The sequence below is a fragment of the Balaenoptera musculus genome, chromosome 2, assembly GCF_009873245.2.
Source record: "Balaenoptera musculus isolate JJ_BM4_2016_0621 chromosome 2, mBalMus1.pri.v3, whole genome shotgun sequence".
In the NCBI taxonomy this organism is placed as follows: Eukaryota; Metazoa; Chordata; class Mammalia; order Artiodactyla; family Balaenopteridae; genus Balaenoptera; species Balaenoptera musculus.
Window position 1 is genome coordinate 67,162,498 of NC_045786.1, and position 21,248 is coordinate 67,183,745.

General features: G+C 51.2%; 2 protein-coding genes across 8 annotated transcripts in view; one reads left to right on the forward strand and one right to left on the reverse strand.

Annotated features, from left to right (window-relative positions):
- The window catches only part of AAGAB (alpha and gamma adaptin binding protein), an 87,993-nt gene extending 80,437 nt beyond the window's left edge, over positions 1-7,556 (forward strand). For 2 of the 6 annotated variants that reach the window (XM_036843592.1, XM_036843597.1), the window contains exons 10-14: positions 91-1,734; positions 2,555-3,686; positions 4,013-4,192; positions 4,818-4,919; positions 6,732-7,556. In XM_036843592.1, the coding sequence (XP_036699487.1) occupies positions 91-168 (78 nt within the window). In that variant the 3' untranslated portion in view covers positions 169-1,734; positions 2,555-3,686; positions 4,013-4,192; positions 4,818-4,919; positions 6,732-7,556. Of the gene's footprint in view, positions 1-90; positions 1,735-2,554; positions 3,687-4,012; positions 4,193-4,482; positions 4,635-4,817; positions 4,920-6,731 lie in introns of all 6 variants that reach the window. The other 4 variants (XM_036843593.1, XM_036843595.1, XM_036843596.1 and 1 more) reach the window with 4 other exon arrangements.
- Positions 7,557-10,684: 3,128 nt separating this feature from the next.
- SMAD3 (SMAD family member 3) overlaps positions 10,685-21,248 on the reverse strand; it is a 116,808-nt gene continuing 106,244 nt past the window's right edge. The window contains exons 6-9 of one of the 2 annotated variants that reach the window (XM_036843590.1): positions 19,056-19,289; positions 16,881-17,018; positions 14,223-14,367; positions 10,685-11,743 (exon numbers count right to left, since the gene is read on the reverse strand). In XM_036843590.1, coding sequence (XP_036699485.1) covers positions 11,620-11,743; positions 14,223-14,367; positions 16,881-17,018; positions 19,056-19,289 — 641 coding nt within the window. In that variant the 3' untranslated portion in view covers positions 10,685-11,619. The remainder of the gene's footprint in view (positions 11,744-14,222; positions 14,368-16,880; positions 17,019-19,055; positions 19,290-21,248) is intronic. The other variant, XM_036843591.1, reaches the window with a different exon arrangement.

The window sequence follows — 21,248 nt, forward strand, 5'->3', positions numbered from 1 at the left end:
TTTTAAGTCTTAATCAGTTCTGTGTATAACATATGAAACGAGCTGAAATTCAGTTGTTGCCTACAGTTTGTTGCTTGCTTCTCTCCACAGGTGGCCAAAGCTTTCTGGATGGCAATTGGGGGAGACAGAGATGAAATTGAAGGCCTTTCATCTGATGAAGAACACTAAATTATTCATGCTAGGGCTTGACTAACAAAGACCCTAGCTCTCTCTACCTGAGATACTTCCCTACTCAACCCAGTCATCTTTTGCTGAACTCCCCATCATCATGTTGGCCGCCTGACTTGTTTATAGGCTCCCGTGAATTTTAGTTTTTCGTAGGGGGTAAAGCAGAAATCTCTTCTCCCTCAGAATATCGTAAGGGAGTGAGAATGACAGTAAGGAGTGAGAAATTCTCAAATACACTTTTCTGCTCTAGGAACAGGAGTGGGATGAGGCTCAAAGGCCTGTGTGATATGCCCAAGTTAAAGAAGAAGAACCACCAAGCCACTCCTAGTCAGTCTTTTAAGCAGCATTCCCTGCGTTCACACTTAATCACTACAGATCGGAAGCTTGTGCCACCTTTCCTGGGTTGTGGATTTTTTCTGTCAAGGAACTTGCTGCTCTGAGGTTTGATGCTTTTGATGGGAGGAAAGATTTAATTTGTGCTGTAGTATAGACTATGTGCCAAAGCCACTGGCCCTCAGGTTAGTCTCTAGCTAAAAAAAAAAAAAAAAAAAATGCATCTGGGCATTTCATTTGAAATATAGTATCTGAGCTCATGCTAGAAAGTATTGAGAAACCATTGTGAATTTTTAGACTGTAATAAATGATGCAAGAGTTTCCCACTCTGGTAGGGATAAAATAAACCCTTCTCTACCAAGTTGTGGGTCTGTCGGTACGCGTGTGTAAGAGAGAGAAGCTTAAGGAATTCCCTCTATAGGCCACTGAAACGGTATGATCATATCTTGAGATTTTTTGCATTAGTGTTACCATGGAGAAAGTCTTCTTTCTTAGAGTTCGCTACTTGAGATGGCAGAGCTGTGTTGTCACAACTCATACCCTCAAAACAAGGCAAGTTTCCTTTTCTCTTTCTGAAAGCCAGAGATCACTGCCAAAATAGTAACACTAAGGAGTGGGCGTGGTGGGAAAGGATATGAAATGTTAGGCAGTGAACCCCTGAGTACCTTGTGTTACTTCCAGGGCTGGGTGGGTCAGCTCCAGGGGAACTGATCACCAAGGGGAACGTTTCCTGAGGAAGAGTGGGAAATACAGCAAAATGTAATCCTTATTTCTGTTTTCGTAGGCACTTCGTAATGCATGTCATGAGCCTTCACTGTGGTAGTCACTGCCATGGCTCTAAACTGGCTCAGGGCACATGGCCTGAGAACTGCTGCTGGCCTAGTGTGGGTAGGAACCTCTTAGGTCACCAGCAGAAACAAGTTTCAGACACCTTTGTGCAACTCCTTCTAAGCATTGCAGGACCTGACAGATGGCAGAATGACTGCAATGCTCCAGGTTCCGGGCCAGGGCGACTGCGGGAGGGAAGGTTTCAGTGATTGGAGCCATTCCAGGGAACATTGGAGGCTATCTTGCTTGATACTTTTTTCTTTTCTTTTCTCTTTTCTTTTCACTATTCTGAAGGTCTTAGAGACTGTAGTTTACCATCATTCCTCCAGTGTTTCTTTGAGGTGACTGTATCAGCCATTGACTGGGAATATAAGGGAAGCTGGCTCTGGGGTTGCAAGATGAAAGGTGGAACATATTTTTCTTAAAACATGAAAGGTTTCAGAAAATACATTAGGTCACGTGGTTAGGGAAAACAAACTAGAAAAGGCTGTGAACTTGATTTTGTGGATTAAAACAAAGCTAGGTGATTAAAATGTGATTTATTTATAAAGTCTGCTTATGTGTATTTTTATGATTTTGTTGTTTTTTTGGGGGGGGTGGGGTGGGGAAGCCTTCCTTTATTGGATTAGGCATAAATAGCAGATAATCTAAGAGTTTGTCAAACTCACTCTTTTAGAATCCACCATTTATATGTATAATATCAAGTCATGTTTTCAAGATCTCAGCTATCTGGGGGTATTGGCCCCTTCTAGGGGAGATGTGAGATTAAAGTGTCCGGTGGTATCTACTAAAGGCCCATTTTAAGAAGAGTGATCATGAGCTAATAGTGTAATAAAAATTGCATTCTATCTAAAGTGACCTATGTACATGCCACCATAAATTATGGACTGTCCATCTGGGATTTAAAACAAGAACCTCGGCTTTTTTTTTCCTTAACCATTTTTCTGTTTGTGTAACACGGTGTCTGGCACATAGTGGGCACTTAAAGCTGGTTTGGACTTGCATTCAATAGTTTTGATGAACATGATCCTAAAGTTTTAAGGTCCATGAGTGTTGGGAGGTAGGGAGAGACAAGAATAAACTTTTTATTTCCCTGAGAAAATCATACGTTATGTAATAATTTTAGAGTGATGAAGACATAGATATTTTTATAATTTTAAGATACGTTATCCTGCCAGAATATGAGAAGATTGACAGAACCAGTTTGCTTGCTCTCTATTTATAGAACTTGGCCACATCTAATTCAGAGAAGCTGGAGATTCAGGGACGCTAGACTCAGATGGCTGAGTAATATGGGATGTGGTTCAAGGACCATAGAGCGTGTCAAGCCATTACTGCAAACTACTTATAACAAAGGAAATGTGACCTATTGCTAACTTCGTGTTCCCACCATGGAGAGGTGAGGATAAACATTTTTGCCGTGGCCTGTCAGATTCCCTTAACCTTGGGTCAGTCTCTTGACAATGGCCATCAAGAGAGCACGTGGAGTGCCCCTTGCCCTGCCCTGCCTTGGCCTGCCGTGGAAAAACAGTCTTTGAAGAATCACTGTCTAAGGGTAAGATGAGAGCTCCCTGAACTATTCTGAGCTGGAGTGTTTGCCGATACAAAGCTAAATTTAGCCAACATGTGTCCAGTGTGGTCAGAGGTTTGATTCATTGAACGTTCTGACTGATGGAGACCAAGAATGCTGGATGAGTTAAGAGGTGCCTTTCACCCCCGACCCAAAAAACTTTAAAATAGGCAAGACAGTTTAGCTTACAGCATTCTGTCGTTAAATACCCATCTCATAGAGGACTGTAGGCGGAGAAAGTGTGAAAAATCAGGTCAAGTGTACCCCCTTAGTACAAGATTTTAAAACAACACCCTAACAATTATTACTTGCCCATAATTTGTATGTTCCTAAAAGCATCATGCTGACAGTACAGGGTGAAGTTCTAGTTTTGATTTAGATTCCACTTGGGGTTTAGTTTAGTGATCCATCCTTGCCCCTTTGGCATGTAAGCTCTTGCAGAAAAGGGTCTTAGACGTTTTCTAAGTTTTATATTTTGGGCATTACCTATGCCTGTTATTAACATCACCAGCCTTGCTCTTAATGTAGGTGTCTTTATTCAGAGTTAAGTGTGTGTTACAGTTCCTCTAGTATAGGAAGTATCTTTCTCGATCCTGAGGTGTTTCTTTGATTTGCAGAATGAAGAATTGAGAAGAGGTAACAGCAACGGCGTGATCTTTTGTTGGAACACCACTGAGCCCTGGTCCAGAGCTAAATGATGTGCTGTTCAACTTTGTTCCCCGTCAGAAACGTATTGATTCAAAACCTGGACCTAATGGTTGTAACTAACTGCATCTTTAGAACACAGGTTTGGGAAGAAAAAATTCTTTTTCCTCTAAAATCCTTTTTTATCTGTGTGTATGTTGATAGGCTCAAATACTTGATCCTCACAGCCATAAATCTGTGAGGCATAAATGGGTCACAGAAAGCCTCCCGGGTTCTCTCCTGTGAAGCATGTGACCAACCACTGCCTCTCCCTTTTCTGTTACCGACCAGGTGGCTTTAATGCTACAAAATGTAGGCTGAGGGAGGCCTGGGGTAGGAACTTTATGGAAACAGCAGTGTAATTTAGGAGAGAAGAGTCTGTTCCTTTGAAGCCCAAGGACATGGTCTGCATCAATCCTGTTGTTCCAGGAAATCTTAGGAAGTCATTAATGGTGTTAGAAGGCCTCAGACTTGAAGCTAAAGACGAGCACCTGCAACCTGTTCCTTTATGCTGGTGAGAGCTGAAACGAGGACTCAGTGCAGCCAGCACTGGCTGGGACCCTCCTCGGTGACACACTGTGCTGGCCGTGGCCGAGCCTGCAGACTTGGGTAAGGATGCGGGTTCTCTTCCCTAGCAGCTCATTGTCCAACTCAGGCGGGAGAAGGGGGCGAGCAAAGTGAGGCTACAAAAGGTCGAATGCTGGGCAGGATGCTGTGTCCAGCCTTAATTGCTGTGGAGGGAGAGAGCCGAGTGGGTTGGGAAGAGCATGATGTGCATCTTGGAGCAGTGGTTCTCAATCGTGAGCCCATGTCAGAATCACCTGGAGGGCCCCACCCCAGGATTTCTGATTCGGGAGGTCTGGGGTGGGGCCTAGGAATGTGGGTTTCTAACTTTCCAGGTGATACGGATGCTGCTGACCAGAGACCACACTTTGAGACCCACTGACTTTGAGGAAGTGATGCTTGAATTGAGCGTTTTGGGCTAAGAATTTGGGCAGATACGTGGGTGAAGGCTGCAAAATTCTTAGTGGAAGCTATGGCATGAACAAAGGTATGGAGATAAGAAAGCAAGGGGTTATGTTGGGGAAACCCCAGTAGTCCAGCTAGAGAAATGGTGGTAGATAAGGATGGAGTGATGCTGAGAACCTTGGAATTCCGCTTTGTGCCTACTCGGGAGGTAATCAAGGAGCCAGTGGGTTTCGAGCAGAAGACATGTAACTGTAATTAATTCCAGGAAAATCTGGCAGCAGGACTAGCCAACACCAATTGATTACCAGTCTGCCTGGAGAGCTGTGTTGAGAAGGATCCTGAAGCTGAGAATGGACCCAGCACTGTGGTGAGTGGTTTTTGCATGGATAGAGAACTAGTGAAAGGTGGTAATTTTGCCCTGTACTTGCCATCCCTGGACTAGAGGGAGACAAATTAGGAGAATATTGGAATAGCTGTGATAAAAGGTAATCAGGGACTTTATTTTGGTGGTATTCCTTCAACCATACATAAGGACTTGTATAGGACAGCACAATGAAAATGGATGGAAAAGACATTGCTAAGGTAGAATCTACTAGATACAGGCACCAATTCATTCACTGAATTCAGCAAAAGTATGTGGTGGCCAAAAGCAGCTGAGGATACAAGAATAAGATATAGACCCTGCTCTCAAGGAAGTCTCAAGGAAGATTCACAAAAGGCTTCCTTTCTGAAGTGAGTCTCAGAGCATTAGGGAAGGTTAGCCCGGAGAACTGGTGGTGTCAGGCGGGGCGGGGGAAGCAGGATGTAGACTGGTGTGATACAGGAGGAACTGTGCTTAACACGACGCTGGGTGGCAGGGGCGAGGCAGCGAGCTGTGAGAGCTGGACAGGGGCCAGGTGGTAAGGGTCACGTGGCCCATGTTGAAGGCCTTAGAATTTGTGCTGTGGACTCTGGGGCTGTCTAAGGTCAGGGAGGCCACTGGGGGCAGTGTGGATGGTGCATTTATGGGAAAGCAGGCTGGAGGCTCGGAGAGTGGTTAGGAGGCCATGCAGTTGTCCAGGTGACAGAGGGCCTGGAGCACAGGGCCGAGAGTGGAGGGACAGGGCTGGTCGGATGTGGGGCGTGAGGGAGTGGTGAACGACTGTGACTTCGTGGCCATGGGCTGGGGAAAGGATTGTGATAAAGCGGGGCTGAAGGCCAGGAGAGGGCGATGGTTCAGTAAGGGTAAGGATGACTTCCGGTTTTTCAACTGAGTTTTGAGGTACCTGTGGCACCTCCACGTACCAGTAGCCAGCAGGCTGTTGGATATGAGTCTGAAGCTGGGGATTGATGTCTGGGCTAGAAATACTGATTTGGGAGTCCTTAGCATTTATGTGGCTTGAAATCACACAGGTAGATGAGCTCTCTCAGGGAGGAACGTCAAGAGTCCATACACTGGTCTGGGGATACCCCCATGGAAGGGGCAGGTGCAGGCCTGAGAAAAAGAGGAGAGCGGACATTCAGGGCCTTTCCAAAAGGGAGGCTGGATCAACAGGGACAGCTGCAGAGGTGGGAGGTGGGGGGGAGCAAGGAAAAGAAAAGCATGGAGCTGCTCAGGACTTGGAGAAGGTGGGGCGGCGGGGGGGCTCCTGATAAACAGAGAGTCAGGAAAGGGAGCTCGCTTGGGCAAGGCGGAAGATGATTCAGTTTGGGGGTGTTGTTTTGGATCACGTTTCACAGGCAGCTGGAATTTAAAGTTGTGGCGCTCAAGGAACAGGTTCGTTTAGAGGTAGGGATGTGAGAGTCATTTGCCGAGGGATGGACTAGATAAAGCCTTGGGGAAAGTCGTTTAGAGGCGGGAGGCTAGAACTGGCCAAATAACAACGAAGGTAGGGATTTGATGTAGTTCATGGAGGCCAAACCTATAGGCACGTGGGTGCCATTCCTGGGAAATCTGCCTCCCTCCTGGTACAGCATTGTGTGGACTCCGGTGAGGTCCTGGGAGGGAAGGCTGCTGTAGAAGTGGCCCAGCTAGAGAATTACTCCAGCCCTCTTCCACCTCCCCCAAATTGTTTATTCATTTTAATCATTCTGTTTCTTAATCCACATCAGCTGGGGTCAGTGTAAGAGTCAGCCATGGAAAACAATTTTGAAGTCTCTCTCTCCTTGGGCGTTTGGAATTTAAAATGGATTTTCACAGGAGCTAAGTCATGTGAGCTGGAGTGTGTGGAAACCTACTTCTTTCGGAACCTGAAACCTACCTCCATTGCTTGTGGCAAGATTAATCCGGTGGCGTCCACTCACTTGCCAAAGGCTCTCAAATACAAGGGAAACGAACGGGAAGTAACAACACAGAGACAGCGTCGCTGGGACTTGTGCGGCGCTGGGAGACGTGCCAACTGGGAGACTTGACACCTTCACGTGCCTGACCCGGAGCCTCCCGCTATCCCTGCAGGACTGGCTGGCACCGCGTGTTGCCCTCGGTGAGTGAATGAGGGCAGCGGGGCTGTGGCAGAATGGGACCTGGCACATCCTTGGTCAGAGTGCACTTGGGCTTGGAGACACTTTTCTCTGAAGCCCCCGGGGCCCTTTAACCTCTCCTCTGCACCCAGACGTGGCAGCGAGAATGAGAGCGAGCTTCTGGCCCAGCAGCTTTTCAATGAAAAGTTTATTAGAAGGGCACTTACAGGGGAGAGAGAAGGAGAGAGAGGGCACAGTTCTTTAACAATAGGGGTACAATGCTTAAACAGGTGCTCTGCTCTTAAGATAAAAGTTAGAAAAATCTAAAACACTATAAATACATACATGCTTTTTACAAAGGTATTAAAAAGGTCAGGCTGGCTGAGAAGGGAAGGTAATCAACATCCTCCGCGTTCTTCTTCCCCACCCAAACAGGAGTCCAGCCTAGTTGCAACAGCAGCACTGAGGGTGAATGAGGGATGGCTCCATCCCTCTGTACAGTTCTCACCCCTAGAAAGGGAGAGGGGCTTGGTTCAGAGGCCCCCACGTAAGGGCCTGTATTCGACTCCGAGCTGCCTGTGTCCCATGCTGCCACGTGGGGAGCCAGCCTGGGTCGGTCATTCCAGGTGCTGAGCCCAAAAGCCACTGCACCCTCTACCAGCGTTTGGAACTGGCTGTGCCCCCTCTCTTCCCAGCCACTGTCCTTGGGAGGAGAGCCTTTTCCAACTTTCTTCAAAAAATTAAATAGTTATCTGTCTTGAATGGTTTTAAGAAATTATTACATAAATATAAAAACACCAGAATGCTCGAGTGTACATTACTTTAGCATAAAAAAAAAAATTACAGGATCACTTGAGAGAATTTCTCAATCCAGTTTACACAATACACGAGTTTTTGCATGTGATAGCTGTGTTTCTGAAAGGTTGCCTGTAGAGCAAGTCATTTCCCCACCCTTCCATCAGAGATGCCTCATCTTCATTTTTGATCCATACATTTTTCTAATTTCCCACTCACTTGTGGAGTGGCTGATACTCCTGAAAGACTGTTACTTGAAGGGGTTCTAGAAGGGAACGTCTATGCCACACAAAGAAAAATGGTACAACTTAGCTGTGTTGAGGTTTCCTTCTAGCAAAGATGTAGATTTGGGAAAAACTCCCAACTCTGCCACTTAGTCACACAGTAAGACACAGGGCCCAGAACCAAATTCATGCCCTCTCTTGCTACTGGTAACCCCCTTGGTAAACAGTCCCCTGAGCAGTCTGCAGATTCCTGTCCCTCCCTTCTCCTTTTAAGGACTACAGAGAGTGGCCTAATGTGAGCTCTCGCCCCGCAGAGACCCTCACGGAGCCTCAGAAATGGCAGCTTGGGGCTGAGAATGAAATCAGATATCTGCCGTCTCCCCAAGCTACTCACATACATGCATGACATGCACACGTTACTTAAAGAAAGCCTTTTTCTGCGGTGTGAGTAAAAGCATTTAGCCCTGGAATACGTCCAAACTCTAGGAAGCCAGAGGGAGATGGAGAAAAACAAACTAAGCACAAGATACGTGCTACAGCTCATTCCAATACATTAACAATGATTTAAAAAAATAATCACCATGGTAAATAAAAAAATACAGCACAGACAACATAAGGACAATGGAAAAGTCTGCCAGCAGCCTTGCCCTCATGTCTGTTCTTCCTAAGAGTCCAAGTCCCCGCTCCTGACTCTGGGCTTGTCTCAGAATGTCAGATCTGCAGCCTGCCAGGAAGGTGGCCAGCAGAGAAGACTGGCCAGCACAGGCCTGTAACCCGAACCGCTGGGGCGGCTACCTACTTGTGCTGGAAGGCTCCAAGTACTAAATAAAGTTAGGAGGGGGGAGGGAGTGGGAGGAGAGGAAAGGGAATACAAGTTGGCTCCTGAGGGAGGTGCTGAGGCCAGGATCTAGGGCCCCGCGCTATAGCTACTCTCAGGTTAGCGTCAGCACAAGCCGCAAGGTGAAGGTGGCCTGGCGGGGAGCCCGCGGCAGGGGAACAAGGCACGTTGTGCAGCCTGGACAACGGCACTGAAAAGGGTCTCCAGCAGCTACCGTCACCCCCCCAGAACTGCCCTGATTTCCTGCTGCCCCTTTCAGCTGTCCTTTAAGTTGTTCAATGTATAAATGCCTTCAGGCAATAGGATTTTAAAACTATTTTTATGACTTGAAGGACACTACTAATACACGTGCCTCAAAGCCACCTACGCAGCCTCTATGGTGGGAATGAAACCAGATCCTAACTTCTGGGTACAACCAAATTTCTTTTCAATGGTGCTGAAGGTGGGCTTCCCCACTTTTTCCTCACTCATCCTCCTCCAGCAGTCTAGTCTATAAAGAAAAAGGGCCAAGTAAGTAGCTTTCGGAAAAACACAAAATTAAAACTTCATGCCTCCTAGAAGTAGCCTTTAGCTTTGAGCACTGAGGGTTCTAAGACACCATCCAAATGCAGCCAGATGTGACCAACAAGATCACCCAAATTGGGCTGTACCTGAAGCCAGTTCCCAAGTACCTGGGGGACAGCTGTGCGCCGTAGGAAGCCCTCATAGGAGGTCACGTTAGCAGGTGGAGAACGCGGGCCCTCAGAGACTGCTCCCCGTGGCTTTTAGAGGGGGCACCACGATGGCTTCAGCCGAGGCCAAAATGGAATAAGAAGTCATACCATGAGTCTCAGACCTGACCGGGAGCAGGAACACACATCCAGGAGGTTCAGATGATTTCCTGTATCTAAAAGAAGCAGTCCACCATCATTTCATACCAGGCACGAACGTCAGACTTGCAGTATCTGGCCCCCTCAGGTGGAGTGAGGGACGACACACTGTCTCCGGCTCTGTGTCAACAGTCCTGCGCGAAAACCAGTCCAGGTCTGGCAAGGTACTCTTGTCTCTCCCTGTGTCCTCTGTAGGCTTGGCAAGCAGCTCTCCTACCTGGAAACTTCAGGGCTGGAGCTTCAGAGGCCTAGGATCCTGCAAGTGAGGCACCCAGGAAGCCCCCAACATCTCCACATAGCATCAGAAATGTCATCACATTTGAGGTTTATACCTGCCAAAAGTGTACACTTTCTTCCCTTCACCTGCAATTAAGACAGGACTTCCATAGGAAATCCCTTTATTTTTCCTGGTAGAAATCCATGCAAAAATATGGGATAAGTCATTTCATACAAAAACAGCAGCAAAGTATAAAGTACCAATTGCAAGTGGCAATTCCGTCTGCTGTATTCTGCAAAAGGCCAGTAGAAGAGGGCTCTTTTTTTTTTTTCCAGTTGAAATAACTTATAGTAGTTTTCTCACTAATTGCCACTGGGAGCAGTACTTACTACACATTATAACTGCTAGAGTTGTCGCTGATGATCCTCTACTGTGAGCTAGATAATCTCATATCCCAGGGGAAAGATGACAGACCTCTTTGCACCAAACCTGCAATTTTCAAAGGTGTAAAAAAAATTTTTAATAGCCCTTTCATTTGCTTTTGTGTTGGCCTGAGAGATCTTTCCCTCCTGGTGAATTTGCTTCTGTTAATTTTAGCTTCCAAAAGTGCTGGCAGGTGTCTTCTCAACAAAACCTGGAAAAGCTTAACTTCGGGGGAGAAGTTGCTGGGTCCCCCTCTGGTTTCCCAATCAACGTGCCAACCCAGGGTTTGTTTTTTTTTTAAATATAAAACAAAGGTTTAAAAGAGCATACGATAAAGTTCATTTAATTAACGCAACTGACTACATCAGCCAATATAGCCGAACGCGTGAGAAAGCGGAGCGAGCTCTTACAGGTGACCGGAGACCCACGCACCGTGGTGGTGCTGCCTCGGCCTGAACACCATCACGGACAACTGCCTCCTGCTTCCCAGGAACACGTCACATAATTCAAATCTCTTTGAGATTAACGTGATGCTACAAACTATACATTTCCTACGTGCTGAGCCTCAACAGATCCTTCCAACTGCTGAAAATGCAGACAACTTTAAGAGTGTTTTTAAAGAAGAGGTGTCACCACCTTTTCCCACCGGTCCCTGTGTGCTCGGTTCTGGACACACTCGCTCACACCAATCAGTATGCTCCCCGGGGGGTGGAGACAGACAAGACCCCTCCCCACCCCAAGTCAGTTCAGCCCCCAAGGGTGCAAGGTCTGCCGCTGCTGGGGTTCAGGAATGCTCACTGGAAGAGGAGGGCTGGGCCCGAGGTGCGCTCATACCCCTGCCTGCCGGCTTCTCCCTGCCTCTAGAGCGCCCACGGCGAATTCCGCACTCAGTCCTGACCACAGGGCCGTTTCCTGTTGGGCAGTGACATCTCAGTTTGCTGTCATTAAAAGAAAAGGGGGCTGGGGGAGGGGGCAGGTGGTAAAATACTACCTGTTTGCTCAAGCCACCAGAGCAGAAGCCATTTCTTGCCCTTCACACCAGGGCCAAAGGGCAAATGTGTTCAGCAGACACGGCTGTTCATAAAAATCCATCTCTGGGTTTGCTTTCATGTTCTGTAAAACAGGCTGGTGCCACTTTGGTTGAGGGAGAAAAATTTCTTCTTCTTTGACAACAGTGATTTGAGTTCTGATTTCTCCACCTCCTACATGGCCATTTTCCCCAAGCCCACCCTCCCCGCCCTCCCCCTTCACACCCAATGTCTCTAAGACACACTGGAGCAGCGGATGCTTGGGGAGCCCATCTGGGTGAGGACCTTGTCAAGCCACTGCAAAGGCCCATTCAGGTGCAGCTCGATCCAGCAGGGGGTGCTGGTCACGGTCTGTCTCCTGCAAGACATTGGGAAAGGGGTGGGTTGGGGGATGTTAAGAATGTCCAGAAGCACACACTGACATGTCAGAATGCCTTTTCCTGCTTTGGTGACAGGCTTCTTCCCAGAGCCAGAGATACGGACTGCCTTGCTAGACCCTGTCCTGGAGGAGGTGCCACTAAACTTGCTGAAACTGCCGGGCCAAACTCCAAGCAGGAAGGGCTTTGAGTAAATCAGGTTCTCCTGCACCAGGGAAGGAGGTGGCCCCCTTAAGAGAAACATGTAAGGCAAATTCCAGGGTACCCCAGAGGCCCCCCCGGTTGCCTTGATGGGCTCCTGATGGAGAACCTCAGCCAGAGCAGAGGTCTCTCTGGCCCCCCTGTCCTGGGAGGGCACCTACAGGTCTCCTGCCCTCAGCCCCCACCCACCCCCAGCAGGCCGCGATGACGTGCGTCTGCCTGATTGAGGGGTGTTTCTTACAAAGCGCCGACAGAGTCCACATGCTGTCGGTCCCCAATGTGCTGATACAATTCCCATCTATGGCCTTATTTTGGAAAATCTTACGAGCAGAGTGAGCCATGGAACAATTACTGGAAAAAACCAAGGCGCACCACACGTTTCTTTTCCCCAAAGCACTTTGTCTAAATTCGGGCTGGTTGATGACGCAGCTTGCAGGCAAGCTCCCAAAGGCCTCCACTGAGCAAAGGCTATCTGCTGAGGCCGGAGGCGCTGGTGCCAGCTGGAGGTGAGAGGCCTGGGCCCTGCTTTCAGCCACCTCACAGGAAGGGGTGAAACCTTACTCTCCTTGGCCCAGGAGGCAGGAGGAGGGCGAGACTGTTCTGGGAAGGGGCCGCACCACCAGTTCGGTTGCTCTGTGGTGCTGCCGGGTGGCAGTGACGTGGTGGGCTGCACAGGGCTGGGTGTGCCGGCAGCATGTCCTGCACGGTGACACAGTGCCCCCAGGGAAAGGCTTCTGCCAGCAGGGGCCTCTTCCCAAACACTTGAAGCTGGAGGACTGCAGTGCCGCGCCAGGTCAAGAGCCGCTGGCCCGAGGTCACCACCCTCCTTGCTTGGCCTGCGCTTCTCCCGAGTGGAGGGTTAGAAATGGGCTTGCAGACTCCGCCCTGGCGTGCCTGCCTGACCTGGGTGCCTGAGTGTAGCCCTCTGGACTGCAGTCTGAGTGCTAACAGGAACACATGGACCTCCCTCTGGCTCTTTTCCACTGGGTCCATCTTTAAATATTTCCCTTTCCCCAACTAAAAACAAGATTAATTTTCTAACCTTTCAACTCTTGCTCCCTAAATGATTCAGCCAAGGCCAAAAGGTGAGCTGAAATGTCCCTTGGGCTGGGCCTTTGGGCCTGGGCTAATCTCAGGCCATTATAACTGGGTTGTAAGTTCCCCGACGGCTGACCACTCAAATAGCTCAACTGGTCATTCATCCCAGATTTGAGAGAGACCCCAGAGACCAAGGTGCTGTGTTCCCTGGCACTGTGGGGCAGACACGGAGAACAGCAGCTAGAGTACGGTAAATGAAAGAGGAGGATTTTATGGACCGAAATCCTCTAATGAGAATCTGACTTTCCATAAGTCATGCTCATCTGGATTTCATTATAAATGGTGGCCCAGAGCCAATACTGAAATGGGTTTGGCCTGGGTGCAGAATGACTGCAAAACAAAATGGATTCCAAACATCTGGAAAAATGGAGAGAAGGGGAGAGTAACTTGCAAGGCGCTGGGTCCAGCTGACGTGTGGGCACCTCTGTGTCTGCCGCAGAGTCGGGGCTGGGCACACAGACCTGCCTCTAGGGGAAACTCCTGTCCAGGTGTGGAAGGAAAGAGCTTCTCTAAGCCCACAGCAGAGTGGCCCGAGAGATTCGACAGAGCAAACCAGGGACACCCCTGACCAGTGCCATGTTTAAACCAGTATGTGAAATTCTGAAAAAATCATTTCTGAGCAAGTAAATTTTGTTCCTTTGACTACCCAAATCTCCTCCTCTCCCTTCCCTGCTTCTCAGTTTTAATATCCTAGATCCTCAGGGTCCCCAGGTCAGAGGTGGAGCCACAGAGGAGAGAAGGAACAGTGAGATGAAGACTTAACTCCCCGGAGAGGGTCGTCCTAAAACCATCTGCCCAAAACGAACGAGGAAGACGCCAAGAGGACACAGTCCTAGGCTCAGCTTTTCCACAAATGATGCAACTCCAGGCAAGTCGCTTTCCCTCCCTGGGCCTTCGTTCCCTCATCCGTACAACGGGGACAATGCCGGCGTCCCCACCCAGGGTTGTGGTGAGGATGGAATGCTCCCAGGTCCTGAGAAACTGAAGCACTGGGCGAGCACTGCTCAGCTCTTGTCTAATGGGACTTGGCCCCGCTCGTATCCCTGGTCCCTCTGCTCTATGGGGAAAGGGCCAGCCTAGCTCATCTCTGGGGAGCCCTTGCTCTGTGTTCTGAGCCACCTGCAGTCCCCGCATCCCAGGGACAGGCACCCCAACCCCGACCTGTACTCGGCTCCCCAGCCCTTGACGAAGCTCATGCGGATGGTGCACATCCGGGTCAGCTGGTACACGGCCTCGAAGCCCTGGTTGACAGACTGAGCCAGGAGGGCGGCAAACTCCTGGTTGTTGAAGATCTTCAGGTTGCATCCTGCCAACAGAACAAAAACAGTGCTCGTGGGGACAAAGAGTGCACTTGTCCGGAGCTCCTCTCCTGGCTAAAGCCCCCGCCCCCCCCCCCCCCCGGGTCACCAGGACCGGTGTTCCCATATTAGCTACAGATTCCACGCTCTGCACCACACTGGGGGTGGGCCCATGTGGTCCCTGCCCCTGAAGCCATCACCGCCTTGATGGGGAGATGCAGCTGACACAGGTGAGGGGGGAGAGTTAAACAGTGGCCCATAAGCTCCAGTTCCCAGAGCTGTGGGAAGGCTGAGGAAGACAGTAAAGTGAGCCCAGGAACAAGGGAAACGGTTGGGAGAGGTGGGCCCTGCCCTGGGCGAAGGGGCCAAGGCAGGACTCCAGGGAACAGAGGCAGGGTCACGAGCCTGAAGGCCCACGTGGTGTGCAGGTATGGCCGACCTCCTGGGGAACAGGAGTCCTTGCCCTTTGATGGAGGGAGCATCAGAGAGACGGGCCAGCTGAGAGGCTACCCGGCCTGCCGTGCCAACAGGAGCTCGGCAGAGGGTCCTGGGCACCTTCCACCTGGGCTCCTCCAACAAATCCACCTCTGCCCGGGCCAGGAGGGAGCGAGAGATCTGGGCCACACCTTGGCCTCTGGGCACGAGGCTGGGGTGGGGTGACATTCTCGGCAAAGTGAAGGTGTGTACCTACTCCAGGCATAAAACCAGAGACAGGCACACATAAAGTTTACAGTAAATCTCTTGTTCGAAGTCCTACCGCCTGAGTGCCAGGAATGTGTCAATCAGAAAAATAAAAGACAAAAAAAAGCACATGCCGAAAATGCCCAAAAGGTGAGCTGAGATGACACTAACGGGCCACCACTGTGCCCCTTGGCTTGCTGCGTGACTCTGGGCTGGTCACTTTCTCTTCTAAGCCTGTGTCTCCCTTGTGAAAGGAGAGGCTGGCCTCAGAGGCCTCCCCAGCTCTGACATTCCATGAGATAACATCCAGCACCGCAGCCAGCTCTGCCCGAACCAGAGAGAGGGAGAGGGCGGGGCCGGGGCATGGGCAGAAAGCCAAGTGTGCATCTGGACTTCCTCTTCTCATTTTCTCTGAGGGGAAGAGGGGTGAAGCAGGGCCCAAGGTGGGTTCCGGTCCCCCGCCCAGCAAGCAGCAGAGGAGCACACAGCCCTAGGCTCATCCTGGCTCGGCCACTTACTAGCTGTGTGTCCTTTGCAGGTAGCCTGACCTCTCTGAACTTGTCTCCTCAGCATGCCTCCTCGCCCGAAGAGCTAGAATAACTGGTGAGGACTAAGTGAGCCCCAAGACAGCCGTGTGCTCTGTAAACGCAACCACACGACGTTCCAGAAATGGAGAGCACCGCGAGCATCTCAAACGCTTTGCATTCTTAAGTGGATCCAGCCCATGACCCACCGCTCCACCATCACCTGCTACTTAGTGAGCAGGAAGACATGCCACACACATGCCGCAGGCAATGGACTGAGCCACACACTCTACCCACCGGGCATAGTCCACACTCTGCGGCTGCGTGCCCTGGGAGAAGTGGGCTTCAGCGGGGGCTTCCTGCCTCAGCTTTCTAAATAAAGAGGCCTTGGATGAGATCAGCCACCTGCCTGGTCATCTACCCAGGCCTGGCCCTGTCCAAGCCACCCTCTGGGGTGAGCCTGCCACCCCTTGGAGTACAGGTGGGATTCGTAGCCCTACTCAGAAAACCCTCAACAGTCCCCCTGAATAAAAGCAAAACTTTCTCATGTCCTTCCATGGCCTGGTCCCATCATGTTTTCTAAACATGTCTCCCGACTGTCGTTTAAACGGCTTCCACTGCAGGCAGAGTGCAGCCTACGTGTGCCCTGCCCTCCATCACCTCTGGGCCTTCGCCCGTATCGTTCCCTCTGCCTGGAATGCCCTCACGGTCCCCGCCCCACCATCACCCTATGCCTAATGCTTACCTATCGCTCCAAGCCCAAATGCCTTCTCCTCCATGAAGCCTTTCCTGATCGATCCTAACAGTTAAATGTGTTTTTCCCCTTGGATCCAAGAGCACGTTACCTGTGCTGCTTGCATGGTGCGTAGCACCCTCCCTTGTATTAAACGCATTTGTGTCTTTGCCTTGTACACTCAGCTGATGGGTAAGGTCTGTGGGGACAGCAGGAGGGCTTCCTGCACCCCTCCATCCCCCTACAGCATCTGGCATGGCTTTAGGAAGGAAGGGAGGGAGGAAGACAAGGAAGGAAGGAAGGAAGCAGGCATACTATCTTAGCATCTATGCACACAGGCAATAAGCAGGTACCCACAGATCAAAGGCGGATCTGTCAGATGCTGCGTCTGCTCCCCGAAGGTTCGGGGAGGTCACAGTAAGACAGCAAGGCAGAGAGAAAACCCAAGGGAAGCATCTCCAGATTGTCAATGCAAACACCAATGAGGAGAAAAGGTAAGAGAGAAGAAACCTTTCCAGCATCCCAGGCATGTGCCGCAGAGGAGAGGACCTCAGGGAAAGGGTGGGTATGTCGGTGGTGTTACCTGGTGGGATCTTGCAGACGGTGGCTGGGTGCCAGCCGTAGCGCTGGTTACAGTTGGGAGACTGGACAAAGATGGCACTGTCGCTGAGGCACTCTGCGAAGACCTCGCCTCCAATGTAGTACAGCCGCACGCCTCGCCCTAGAGAGATTCGGGTCAGAGTGGTCCTGGCACCAGCTGAGGCTACCAAAGGAGGCAGAACTGCAGCCGATGTTCCAAGTGACTGGTTCCCTGCCAGGGTCACCAGGCAAACAGGGCCCAGAGCTCAAGTCTAAACCACACAGGGAAGTGGTGGGTGATACTAGGTTGCCAAAGCTGGGGAGGCAGACGACAAGAGGAAAGAGCATGGGTAAGTCTTAACAGCAGCCTCTGCCAATGACCCGCCATGGGCCTCGGCCAAGTTACTCAGCCGCTGAGCCTCAGTTTCTTCATCTGTAAGATGGGGGCAACAATAATACCTACCTCATGGAGCTGCTGTAAGACACACAGCAAGTGCCTGGTGAGCAGTAGTTGCTGCTGCTACTACTACTAGGTCCCTTCCCCCTCCAAGATTCAGAAACTCATTTAGTCAGCCTGCAGAGCTCCTCCTGAGGCAGCAGATACCCCAGGAGCCCTTCACTGCAAGGATGGCTTAATTAGTGCCGCTCCCTGTACCTTTCTCCCCTCGACGCATTTTTCTAAAACATTCCATAGCTTTATATCATTTACTTTTCCTTCATCTCTTAAATCCACTCCAGATGGACAGAAATTATTTTTAAATTGGCTCTGCAATTCAAGCAGTTACATAAACCCTCTGACAACGAGTCTCTGCTCAGCCAGGGGATGTTCTCTTCTTCTGCCTGGAAGGTCTTTGTTCCCACTCCTGGGGGCCGAGGCCCAGAGGGCCGGGGAATGGAGCCAGCTTTCACAGGCGCAACGTGGAGTGGGATGGAAACCAGGTGACCGGCTGCAGGCCTGCCTCCTCGTCCCACCACTGTCCCCGGCCCTGCCACTCCCCAGTTCTTCCTGGCTCAGTGCTACAGGACTTGGCGGCTCACAGACACCAGGGTGCTGACAGATTCAGGGGCCACTAGGAGGCGCCCTGGAGTTATGTCAGTCAAGAGCGGGAGGTGGAGGTGGGAAGACCCAGACCCAAAGAACAAAAATGTCTGGGTAATTTTTGAAATGTTATATTTAAATGTAGAAAAGTATAAAGTGAGTAAGTAAACACCCGTGTATACCACCGAGGATCTTTTTAAAAGAAAACAAGTAGGAGGCTGTCTGGGAAGGACGCAGGCTCAGGGGCAGCAGGGGGCTCTTTGTCACTGTGTTACACACTTGCTGTGTGGCCTCTGCAGGGCTCTGCCCCTCCCTGGGCATCAGGTTATTATTCCCTGGGAAATGAGCACACTGGCGCAGGCCCATGGCTTCCAAACTTTTCTTGACTGTAAAACCCTCTCTCCAAATGAAATCTTCTGTGAAGGCGCAAGATATAATACAAACAAGAGCAGAGGTGCTCTGGTTCACATGGGCCCAGACCCCTGCTGCCCTGCCCAGCTCCTGAGTTTACTCTGGAACCCCTCGGCCACCCTGCGTGCACTGAACAGTGTCTGAGGATACCCACCATCTCTACACCATCTCTATGGCCCTTCTAGGACTCTGGATCGCAAAGCTGTGAACATCTTCAGCATGATAATTTTATGAGCAAACCAAGTGACACACAGCATGGCTTCACCCTCCCTAAACTAAGTGATCTTTCACCACGTGCTGGGTGTCAGGAGAGAGTGTTAGCAGCAGTGGTGTCCCGGCAGCGGGCAATGCTGGTCTCTCCACCTCTTCTAAGTTCCTAGAACCATCATATATGAAGTGAACAAACAGAATATCATTCCTCCAAAATAGACTATATACTTGTCCACCTATCAGTACTTCAAGGGTATTTTTATTAAGAGAATTGCACAGTTGCCTTTCTCAAGAAAGTCAAGTGTCTTCCTCTGTGGCTTTCAAATTTTCAGAAATGGTCTCTGAGTGGGAACGATCAAGCAACCGGAACTCTACCTGTCTGGCCCCTAAACAAGGCAAGACAGAGCTTGGGGGACGGGCACGGGGGAGGCGCACAGTGGTGGCTGGTGGGTTCTGGCAGGGGCTGTGCTGGGCTGGGGCACGGGGTGGTGTCACGGGGGGAACGCGGCCGCCCCTTACCGATATGCCTCCGCGTCAGCTCCACGGCCGCGTTCCTGTTGACATTGGAGAGCAACCCCAGGCAGAAGCGCTCTGAGTTGGAGGGATCGGTGAAGCCATCCACTGTCATGGACGGCTGCGAGGCGTGGAACGTCTCCCCGACACGCTGGTTGAGCTCGTAGTAGGAGATGGAACACCAGAAGGCCGGCTCGCAGTAGGTGACGGGCTGCAGGTCTGGGGAGACAGGCCGGGCCGCTGGGTCAGGGGGCTCCCCAGCCCCTGTGCTCCTGGATGGGGTCCCCTAGATGCTCTGGAAGCCTGTTTCCCCACCTCTCAGGGCATTATAATCCCCCCCACCCTTTTACTGTGTGAAACTCGCAGGATCCAGTGGGACAAAATCCTCAGGTGTTGGGAGAAGCATTCCACTGGCCTTGGCACTTTTTATTTAGTTTGAGCTCACAAAGGCCCTGCCCCGCCTGGCCTGGCCTTGGGTTGAAGCAGTATTCAAGGAGGTGCTGGGTCAAACCCAAAAGGCCCTGAGACCAACAAGCACCTGCCTAAACGCACCGGACAGGCCAGGAGTGCCCACTGCGGTCTGGCCACACCATCTACCTCTCTCCCAAGGTCCCCAAAGTAACCCATGCTGATCTCTGCCCCCCAGAAGGGCGTGCAGCTTCTGGCTCTGCCTGGTCGTGGGCAAACTCCTAGCCTGTCGGGCGGCAGCGTCCAAGCCTGTGAAATGACAAGGCTGGTGCGGCCCAGGGGGTCGCGTCTACAACCGCACAGGCACCAGGCACTAGGCACCGTCTACAGAGTGAACTGGGTCCCTGCCTCTTATTACGGAAACTGTCTTCCAAATGTATCCAGATGCCATCTGTCGGGGTGACTAAGACACAAACTCACCTAAAAGAAGCTCTGAATTTATCCTAGTTGTCAGTCTGTGTCTCGGTCAAGGGCTCCTCAGAGCAAACTGCCATCCTGTGAGGGGGCGGTTCTCAGAAGAGGTGGGAACCCCTGAAATAGAGGTTTCCCCTCACGTGCCTCCACATCACCTTTCCCGTGATTCCCTACGCCTCCTGTCACCTCCAGCTGTCCCAGGCTCCACACCTGCCCTCCTCCTGCCTGTCTGTGTGTCATCTCCCACCTTAGGGTCCATCCTCTTGGCCCTGGGCCGGGCCCTCGTCATTCCTCACTTGCAGCAGTGCCACGCCTCTGACAGGACTCCCCAGCACTCCAGCCAGCCCTTCCAGCTGCTTCTCTGCTCTGCACTGCTCCCTGGGCCACATCCTGCTCTCTGCCGACTTGAATCCCACCATCTGCTGGCGAATCAGGGATTCTGCTGCTCTCATTCCTCCGTCTCAGACCTCCAGCCTGAGTCACTTGCTCTGGCTCTTACATATACGTGGAGCCGCCTGGTCACTCAGGGCGTGTCTTTGTGGGAGCCAGTGAGAGTGATGGGAAGGGCTCGCCCTGCCAGGTCTCAGCCCTGGCCCGAGACCCCTGCTCACCGCCCGCCGGGCAACCTCCCAGAGCGAGAACCCACGAGAACCTCTGCTCAGCTCACCAGACCTCTGAAAGTGCGTAAAGCCCAGGAGAGAAAATATCAGAAGCTGTTCCAGGAGGGGCCTGGGGGCCCCCTGCAGGGCAAAGTGGCCCTGATCTCCTTCTGGGGTCTACGCCCATGATCCCGTCTAAGGGTAAAAAGAAGGTCAGCACACACGGGAGGAGCTGCAGCCCGGTGACATCCCTGCACTCCACACACCCAGGAAGAGTCAGCTAGAGGGTCAGGACACCTAGATCAGGTTTCTCAACCTCGGCACTATTGAGATTTGGGGCCAGATAATTCTGTCTTTGCGGGGAGAGGGTTCTGTGCACTCTAGGATGTGCACAGCATCCCTGGCCTCTACCCACTAGATGCCGGCGGCACACATCCATCTCGCCCTCCCAGCTGTGACAGTAAGAAATGCCTCCAGACATGGCAAGAAGTCTTCCACGGGGCAAAATAGGCCCCGGTTGAAAACCACTGCCCTAGATGTTTGACCAGGTCATCGAGCACAAGCTTCAAGGCCAGATGGACCATCGTCCACCCTCCGCTCACACACAGACCAGCTGTGTGCTGCCGAGCAAACCAGTTAAACTCTGAGTTTCAGTGTCCGCATCTCCCCCGGGTCACCAGAGTGGAGAATCTCCTTTATCACCAGGCGCTGTCTGTGG